This window comes from Rissa tridactyla, chromosome 8 (genome assembly GCF_028500815.1).
Source record: "Rissa tridactyla isolate bRisTri1 chromosome 8, bRisTri1.patW.cur.20221130, whole genome shotgun sequence".
Lineage (NCBI taxonomy): Eukaryota > Metazoa > Chordata > Aves > Charadriiformes > Laridae > Rissa > Rissa tridactyla.
In genome coordinates, this window is record NC_071473.1 from 7,836,705 (window position 1) to 7,846,561 (window position 9,857).

Sequence of the window (9,857 nt, forward strand, 5' to 3'; positions counted from 1 at the left end):
GAACTGGTTTTAGAGGCTTGGGGATAAGAAGTGTCTCACTTGGTGCTGTAAGAACGTACAAGAGCTGCCAAAGGAATGTGCCGTTGGAGGCTGATGGACGTTCACGTTGTCTTCCCTGAAACCTCCTCTCTGGCAGAGGAAGGAACTGGGAAATGTTGACATTTACATGTATTTGTCTTCAATATTTTATTATATTTAGTCTGCCGTTTATTAAAAATGTAAATCTGTTTCCTTAGCAAATGAAAGTGAAATACCAGGAAAACTTGTCCCAGCACTCGAGACCTATGTTCTCCACGGGGAAACGGGAGGAGAGAAAACTGAGGGACTGAGAGGTGCTGGCTTCTGCATCTCTTGGGAGAAAAGGGAGCAGGGAGAGCATCGGCTGTGTGGCGGCTCCGATAGGAGGGGGAGTTCGCCAGCTGTTAGAGCAAAGTCACTACGTGCAGTTCACAGGGATGTGACGTGCGTGTGATAGCTGGTAATTGAGCACAATTTGTAGCTGCTGCAGTGACCCGGTATCCACCTGTTATTAGCTATTGCTATTATTATTATATTAAATCATCGCTTGCAGCAGGGGAAGTTACAGGACCCTTGTTTTGATTGCTAAGAAAATTAAATAAGGCATTTGGCACGTCTCCCTGCTCCCGACCTCACCGCCTCGCTGCAGGGACTGCAGCTCAGCCAGACGGATCCTCTGCCCCATGGCAGCCCCGCAGCGAGGGATGCTGACCCTCCGTGAGGGTCCGGTGCTCCCGGGGGCTTTCCAGACCCCCTGTTTGCCTGCCCTGCAGTGCCGTGCCAGCCAGGGAGGTGTTTGCCCAGACTCTAGAGCTTTTGGTTTCTTCTCTTGTCTGGTTTTGCTGGCTGCAGAGAGCTCATCAGTGCTCTTGGCCTCCTGCCCTGCCTGAAATAGGGTTGTCGTTAGCTGCCTTTGGGGGCAAGAGAGGAAAAGGTCGCTGTGAGCAGGTTTTTTTAGGGATAGCCAGCCTTGTCCGGTTGCAGTGGCGAGCTCTGGGGATGCCGTGCGGAGAGCCCGGCCGCCACGCAGCAGAAAGCTGGCAGCCAGGAGCATCCCGGTGCCCCAGCTCCCGCTTGCCTTGGCCGTGCACCAGGGGGGACCGTCAGGGTCTGACCTGTCGGGAAGGTACAGAGCAGCCCTGGAAATTCCCAGGCACGAGTGCCTGCATTAAGCATTCAGCCAGCGGCAGTTTACAAGAGCTCTGTGGAAGGCGAGAAGCCCTGTCCTTGGGCAGGCGCAGAGAGAAGCCTCCAAGCAGTGCGGGCATGACAAAAACTGCCCGCCCCCGGGAAAGGAGGGATGACGGAGCAGGTGAAGCCGTAGGGATGTTCCAGAAGAAGCCACTGTGTGCGTGGCATAGCCACAGAGAAGGTGCAGTGCTGCGTGTAGGCAGGGACCGACAGCAAGTAATTGCGCTCCCATCTCATTCCTCTCCTGCAATTACTTGCCATGGCGCAGCCGGAGGGTTTGGCCGGCCTCTTGGGCTGCGCCATGAGGTAACATCGCCTTGCAACTAACCAAAGCTCATACATATTTTGCACCTTTTTCTTTTTCTGACATTGCTGCACCGAGACAAGCGGCGGCGCGCGGCGAGGCTGGGCGCGCTTCTTTCTCCACCCACCATACGTTCTTTTCTTCCCCTCTCATAGTGCGGACGCAATGCTGAAAACTTCGACCGGTTTTTCACTCGCCATCCACCCGTCTTAACACCTCCTGACCAGGAAGTCATCAGGAACATTGACCAGTCAGAATTCGAAGGATTTTCCTTTGTTAACTCTGAGTTTTTTAAACCCGAAGCCAAGAGCTAAGTAGCTGTGTAGATCTCATCCCTGCATCCCTATCATCCAGTTGTGGTGACATTTTCCATTGCAAAACTTGCATTCATGGTTTTTCTTTAGTATCCTACTACTAGAGTGACCATATTTCAAAGCCAGAAGTGTCTTCACATGATTTGGGGCATGCCTGAAGGCTGGGTGATGTGCAAAGCACATTTGTAGTGCTTAATGACATTTTATTTGTAGAAAATGAAAAGTTCATTGGCTAACAGAGGCCAAATGGAGAGGCGAGGGCCGTGACAGTTAGGAGAAGTCTCTTCAGCACGTGCTTTGATTCCTGCTCTCCCCTAGTCTTTTAATATAATCATGAAAATGTAATATTTAGCTTTCCTAGCCTTAGTGGCAAGCAAGTGATATTATGAATCCTTTGCCCCGCGCACCCCGCAGCGGGGGTGCTGCCGGCTGAGCCTCTCAGCTCCTCCCAAAACCAAGCTCCGGAGAGCTGAAATGCCGATTCTGGCTTTTTTTTTTTTGTAGCTCTGTCCCGCTGTTCGTTGAACCCCACCGCAGGGCCCTTTGCCGCCGTAGGCTCGTACATGCAGCTTGGGGCAGCCGTGGTTCTCTGCGCTGGGTCTTCAGCAGCAATGATAAATTACTGGGGAAGCCAGGTCTGCCGTTTGCAAAGATTTCTCCTGATTGCGCGGTTTCGAAGGAGCACTTTTTAAATCAAAAGAAAGCCTATCCAGTTGTAAACGGGAAATTTGAAAGAGCTGTTGCAGACGCTTTCAAATCCATGGTCACCCTAGTAAACACCACGCAACATCGGTTCTCATAGCAAAACTTTTTCTTTTTTTTTTTCTTTTTCAAATGCCAAAGCGATTGAGTTTGTTACCTGCGCTTTAAATGTGTCCAAAAAATGGTATTAACACAAATGGGATGCTATTTAACTTTGAACAGTATTGTGAATTCTGTTATGAAGCTTGTAAAGAAACTCGTTTCAACTATTAGTCCTACTTTTAAAAAATGCCGCTAGATATTTAAATAGCCGAAGTTTTGTTTCTGGCATCAAAGAAAAGGTTTCAGGAAGGATGAATTTCTCTTGAAACAATAACAATCATGCAGCTTCTTTTTATACTATTCTGCAGATGTTCGTGGGCTGTCACTGTATCAATCTGCTTTAAGTTGTAATGTGCCAATTTTTTTTTTTTTTTTTTTCCCCCGATGCTGATTATAAAATAAAAAGTGAGAAATAATGTCAAAGAAACCTGCATGTGTTTGCCAATAATGAGTTTCTACGGTTCTGGGCTCAGAGGTGCCAGGAGCGCTGAGAGTCGGGGCTGGAATTTGCCCTGGCTCCTTGGGGATGCCGGCTTGGGGGCACAGCGGGTCCCCAGAGCTGCCCGGGACACCAGCGCAGGCAGCAGCGCAGGCAGCAGCCCACACCATCCTCCCGCGTGGAGGGGAGCGTCCTGCAGCTCATCCTCCCGCACCGCCGTCGGAGCCATGGCACATTCGTCCTCTGCAGCGTTTGTCCCCAAACCGAGGTGCGACGGACTGGAAGCATCTTCTAAGCGGAGAGCAAAACGCCTGCGCGTCCCCTGCACCAGTTCGTGCTGTGCAGCCGGCCACCCTGCTCGCTCGGACGTCAACAGGGAAAGGAGTTTCTGCCCGGTGTCCCTTGGAGGAAGGATGGTTTGAGGTGTCGGGACAGCTCTCCCGCAGGGCGCTGCCGAGGCGAGCAGAGCTCTGCCGCTTGGGGATCTCTTTAAAATGCCTTGAACAGAGAGGACTGCGGTATGCGCTTCGGATTTCTGGAGACTGCAGAGGCTGTCGGAGGCAGCGCCGTGTGTCGGTGACTCATCGCCCTGCCCGGGCGCTCTCGGAGGAGCAGTTGTTAAAAGCAATTGGCAGTTTCAGCTAAAGAGGGATTACAGGTTCCTGTTAACCTCCCTTCTCCGGAGCGCACGCAGACTTTCCCGTCTGTCTCTGGAAATCTGCTTCTGCCGAATTACTGCGGTTCTGAACGCTGCAGGATTCTTCTGCAAGGCATCGAACGGCGGCACCGACGGCAGCAGCTGCTCCCCGGCTTCCTCTGCCGCGGAGAAGGGGCTCGGAGGCGGTGGCCGGGGAGGATGGCCATCCTTGTCCTCTCTGGTCCAGGCACAAATCCTGTTCTGGGCCAGACGTGCCCTGCAGGCCACTGCCCTGGGCAGTGGTAGCCCAGGGTGCCTCTGCCACGCCGTCCCTCCCGTGCTCCTTGTCACCTCCCAGAGTCAATTAGCCCTTTGCTGGAGGTGTTTTCAGCCTTGAATTTCCCCTGCCTTCCCCTCTCTCTGTTTACCAGATCCACGTAGCCGTTCCCTGCCCGCTCCCAGGCTATTCATCATCTTTGACAGAGGCCAAATTGCTACCAATTTCAGACAAAATTCAAGGTAAGGAATTGGCAAACCTTGCTTTGCTGTGCTCGCGGCCAGGCCCTCCTGGTGCTGCGCTTTCCTGGCCGGCCCCTGGAGGGGTGGGAGGGGGAAGCTGCCGGAGGACGTGGGGCAGGGGGAGCTGGGCTGCCCTGAGCCCCCTCCCGGGCACATCGCACCTTGGCCAGAGCTTTCTGCTGCCAAAAAGCAGCAGATTTTGCTCACCTGAGGGCTCCCAGGCTGAGCGCTTGTCCTCTCTGGTGCCATCAGCAGAGGCCATTCCAAAGGGCTGGGGACTGCGATGGCCATTGGCGCCGGCAGCAAATGCGGACATTTCATTCCTCTTTGCAGCATCCCACACATTCCTGCTCGGGAGAAGCTCCTGGCTCAGCAGGGCAGTGTTGTCTTGGCACACGTTGGTTCGGGTGGATGCGGCCTTCAGGAACCATTTGGTTGGCTCAGCGTCCCTCCGAGAGCGGGGCAGGAGCCTGGTGCCACCGTCAGCTCCTTCCTTCTGCACGTGCTGGGACTGCAAGAGAAGAGCCCCTGTACAACCACTTTGGAACAGCCTCTTGTCAGCGAAGGGCCGTGCCTCTGCTCTTCTGTAGCTCCACGCCGGTCCCTCTCATCCCAGGAGGGATGCTGCCTTCCATCAAGGTGGGCTTACACTTGCATTTCAACCGCTTCACCCTTTGCCTGGCAGAACTCTGCACCTGAAGTTGGCTCCTTCAGCCGGTCTGTTCTTCCCCACTCCTTCTCTGTGCCCCCATTTCGTCTCTTCTTCCTCCTCTGTGTTGGGGAGGGGAGCCCTGTGGGGACTCTGCCACCTCCCAAGTGTCACTATCTGAAAGCGAAGACAGAGACCCAGCTCCTGCTTGGGGACAGGCTGGGACCCGCAGGAACCAGCAGGTTGGGACATCAGTGACACCACCGCTTGACAGGACAGCCGCGTCCTGGCTCTTCTCCTGGCCTTTCTCTCTGTGATCCTTGAGCTCCAGCCCTGTTTTTATTCGTCTCCTCTCAGCCGTCCTTGGCTCCCTTTCCCCTCCGGTCTTCCTTCCCCAAGGCTGAAGCTGTCCCAACGGGATGCCTCCTGCAGCAAGTGGAGTCTCCAAGCGGCTGTGGAGGTCCTGGTCCACTGCTGGCATCGGGGCTCATCTCCAGAGGCTCGATCCGGCTGCAGTTGAGATGTGGTGCTCCTGGCCTGGCCGGGCTGGCAGGAGGAGAGCAGGGAGGACCTGCCTCTTGGCCGTATTCTGCCCACGTTCTGGCTCGAGGTGTGAAGGTACTGATGGCTCTGCCCCAGTGTCCCTGGATGGTGGCAGCTGGTGAGACAAGAGGTGCTGCATTGAGGACACGACACATCACCCGCCAGGTGCTCCATCAGTAGAGATCAGCGGGGAGGACGGCCGCGGCGGGAGGGAGGAGCGGGGCGGGGGTGCAGATGGGTCCCGCGCGGTCCCTCCCACGGCTGGTGGCACGCGTGTGTCAGTGATGGAGCGGCAGGCGTGAGCACGGCGGGGTCCCCCACAGTTACCCCTCAGGAAGGTCACCTCCAGCACAGAGTCAGGGCACGGAGGTGGCTGCCAGTAAAACCAGAAAAGCGGTGGGAAGCGCAGTGCTCTGCGATGAGGCTCGTCCGGCCCCGGGGCCATGCTGCGGGTCTCCCACCCGCCGCCCCCCGGCAGCATCCCAGCCCTGTGCACAGCCTGTGCTGGTGGTTGGAAGCGCTGGGAGCTACTCGCATTCCAGCTCCTACATAAAGACACGGAAGAAGAGATGGGGAAAGTCTTTTGTCCCTGCTCGCTTTGTTACCGCGATGAAGCAGAACAGGTTCCCGGCCCGCGGGCTGCCCTGCTGCTCACACCGCTGCCGCACGGCGGGCAGCGGGGCATCCCTCCGCCGGCTTTCTTTACTGATGAAGGATCCTGGGTTCTTATATTGTGTCTTCAGTACTCCGGTTTCCCATTCAGCCGAGGCACCATAACCTCCCGCAGCCAGAAGATGCCTTAATTGGGCAATCTCTGATACACACACATTTATAAAAATGGCCCGAGCGTTCCCACCTGGTGGGCTCTGCGGTGCCAATAGCAGGTTAGCAGCGCTAATCGAGACAATAACTTACTTTGTTTTTTTCTTTTTTTTTGGGCTGGATGTAGCTGCACAGTTGCTCTTCTTATAAAATTAAAATGATAAGGGGTTGCATACGTGGAATTTTCATTCTTTGAGGTTTGTAACTACTGTATATTTTCTATACCCAACCCTGGAGCAAATCACATCCTCAAATCAATAAAACACTGTGTTGGTCAATGCCATATTATAGCATAATTAAAAAAAAAAAAAAAAAGTAATCAAGCTTAAAGCAAAAGGAGCTCTTACAGCTGATTGTTTTGTGCAAATTTTGAAATTGTATTGAATGTTTACTTCCATTTCGAGGCATGTTGCTTCCTCCAGGCTCCTTCCTCCCGTGCGTTGTGACTGCTTGCAGCGATGGTTTCGCATGCTGAGATACTGCTCTGTTGCTCTCTCCCGCAGCGGCCAGGAGAGGAGGGATGCTCGGCCCGGGAGCACCGCAGCCCTCCCCGTGCTCTCATCCTGTCTCTTTACTGTCCGGTTGCGTGTTTCAAGGCGTTAAACTCCTGTTCTTGTCTTCTTGCCCACGGTGTGGGGTTGCTTCTCTTGTACAGGGGCTGCCGCAGCCTGGCTGGGGGTGTGCTCCTCGGCAGCGGTGGCTTTAGAAACTGGTGTGGAGATCTGGAGTGCCGGGGACGAAGCCCGGGGACAGCAGAGCTCCCCTGGGGACAGCAGAGCTCTCCCGGCCACGCGCCCTTGGGTGCAGCCGCCGTTCGCTCGCTCGTGCTCCCCCCTTTAACCGCATTTAACTCTGTGCTTTCCGTTTAACAGAAAGACAAACGAGACACTTCCAACTTCGACAAAGAGTTCACCCGGCAGCCGGTGGAGCTCACGCCCACGGACAAACTCTTCATCATGAACTTGGACCAGAACGAGTTTGCTGGATTCTCCTACACTAACCCCGAGTTTGTCATTAACGTGTAGTCGCGGCACCACCGCCCGCCCTCTCCTCGCAGTCCGAAACTCCAGATCGCCTTGTACATACCGACACTAGTCTTCCGGGATTAGCAGTGCAGACATACATACCCTCATGCGAAACACGCCGACCGCTTGTTTTAGGAGGCCTTCCTATGTCTGTGTCACTTGCTAGCTTGGTTTCCCTAGCTGGAGATGTTTGGGGTTCGAGTTAACAGTCAGTAATACTTCTAGGAACTATAGTTGGTGGTGACTAATAGAGTTTTTAAACAGAAATATACCAAATTGCTGCAGTCCTTGTAATTTTTGAAATGGGATGCTGAGATTCCAGTGACCCTAGCTACTCACAAACCGTTTCTGTTGAATGCTAAGCATGGTTGATATCTTAAACCGTTGTGCTGAAGCTTGCGATGGCTGTGAGCTTGTCTTAGAGGAGCCTTTTGTTCAAGACATGGATACATTTGATCAGTGTGGAAAAGTCTGCTTATAGACCTATATTTTTAAAGGCATTGTATATACCGTCAGCCTGGCTCACCGAAGCCGTCTTCCTCCCTCGCCTCCCGCAAGCCCGCGCCTCGCCATACGGCCTTTTCCTACACTCAGGCATTAAGACTCCAAACGAATTCCATGCCAGTTCTTGTAAATCAGAGCAAATCTTTTTCTAAGTGAGAGGTGGGATTTTTTTTTTTTATTTTATTTTTTTTTTAGCATCTGGAACAGTTTGCAGTTTTGATACACTCTATCAGCACTCTCATAAATCTTTCTCCTGTTTTTTTCACAAGACACTGTCGAAATTTAACAGCTCTGTAAAGGATATTAATATTCTACCAAAACAAAACGCATTTATAGTCTCGGTTTACAATTTACCAACTGAAAATACGCCCGCTACAAAAGGGCTGTACTGAGGGCTATTTATAGAGGTAACTTTTCTACTTTACACCCTCTGCTATTATTTTAAAGGCTCGACACCCATGAATTTTACAGCTGTCTTGATTTACCTGATTCCAGCCAAAATTCCTGGGGGGTTTTATTCAGCCACCCGGGACCTTCTGCATCATTTCAAAAATTCTGAATCAGAAGAGACAATTCCAGCGGCTGTTTGTAAGGCAGAGCCGCGCTGTGCCGGCAGGGGCAGGCAGGGGCAGGCAGGGGCGGGCAGGGGCGGGCAGGAGCTGCCCGTCAGCATCCGGGTGGCGACTCTCGCTCGCCATTGGGTTCGCAGCAGGGTGAGCCCCGAGCATGAGCATCCTTTGGGTCACCGGCTGTAATCCCTCTTATTACATACCAGTTTGGTTGATTTGCAACCCATCCCCCCCCCCCGATATGTATATTTTCTGAACCACGACCAATTCTAATGTAAATACACTTTACTCCACGCCTATAGGGGAAAATGGGGGTGGAATTTTATGAATCACGAGGAATCCTATAAAGGAAATTGTGGTTTGTAGATCTTTTATAAACATCAGACTCTTATCTACCTTTTGAAATTCTTTTCTTCTTTTAATGATTCATTGAGGAAAAAAGGCTGCTAGCAGCTAAAGCTGATGTCCCGCCTGCCCGGGGAGCGGGTGGCCGGGTGTCCTCGTCCCGTTGTTAAATTGCAGGCAGTGCGTGCGGGGGATGTGGGCTGGGAGTCCCTCGTCTCAGGTACCGACCTGGGCTGGAGGAAAACAAAACAAACCCCAGAAAAACTGCAAATTGTGCCAGATTGACGAGAGGGTTTATGAGACACGCTGCATCAGACGAAGCCCAGGGAAGCCTTCGAGCGCGGGGCTGGTTTCTGATGAGGGTTCTCGTAAGTCCAGCACACGTTTCAGAAGATGTCTCGCCATCCTCTGCAGACCACAGCTGATGTTCAGAGCATGTACGTTACCGTAACTTTCAAACCTGTTGCTGCAGAATTAGTATTACTTCAGTGGTGAATGTTTTTAATTTCCGTATCCTCGGCTCTGAAGCCGCTCCCGGGGTCTGGCCAGGATGCTGCTGTAAGGTCTCCCATGCCAGGGGACACCCCGGGGACGCGGTTACACGCAGGGGCCGCTGTGGGAGGGGGGGGTGGGGAATTACGTCTTTTCTGTTTGGGACTCGTATGTGTCGGGGTGACACTTCTGCATGGAGCAGGTGTTGCTGGACCACCGAGCAAGCCAGGCAGCCTCGGACGCGGCCCCGCGGGAAGCCGCGCTGGCACACGGCCATGCTCAGTTCTGCCACCAGGCAGCTCCGGTGGCATCTTCAGGATCTGCAGGGTTAAGATCCGTGCTCCAGGGAGAGCTTGGCAAAGGCTAGGTCCTGTTCAGCAGGACTCGTACCTTGAGCGTTTCTGACGTTGTCCATTCTGCTACTTGCAAAACTCTTATTTCAGGGTTCATTTCCAGATGACCTGTTTCTTCTGCGGAGAAATGGAAAATGGGCTATGCCGGGCCCTGCGCAGACATTGAGATTTGTACGAACTCTTCCAAGGAAGGGCAGAGTGACAGTGGTTGACTCACCGTTTGCTGTAATTTGATGATTTAATCTTCACTATTGGATGGGGAAAGCAGGGAAAGCAGCGCTTCGGGAAGATGCTCAGAGCTGAGAGGCTCCAGGAGAGCCCCCTTAGTC

General features: G+C 53.2%; 1 protein-coding gene across 3 annotated transcripts in view; it reads left to right on the plus strand.

Annotated features, from left to right (window-relative positions):
• The window catches only part of PRKCB (protein kinase C beta), a 143,205-nt gene extending 134,839 nt beyond the window's left edge, over positions 1 to 8,366 (plus strand). The window contains exons 17-18 of one of the 3 annotated variants that reach the window (XR_008468087.1): positions 1,669 to 4,226; positions 4,560 to 5,583. Coding sequence is in view for 2 of the 3 variants with exons in the window: in XM_054212126.1 (XP_054068101.1) it covers positions 1,669 to 1,827 (159 nt within the window). In the remaining variant the exon portion in view is untranslated. Of the gene's footprint in view, positions 1 to 1,668; positions 4,231 to 4,559; positions 5,584 to 7,112 lie in introns of those variants that run through there. The other 2 variants (XM_054212127.1, XM_054212126.1) reach the window with 2 other exon arrangements.
• Positions 8,367 to 9,857: the final 1,491 nt, after the last annotated feature.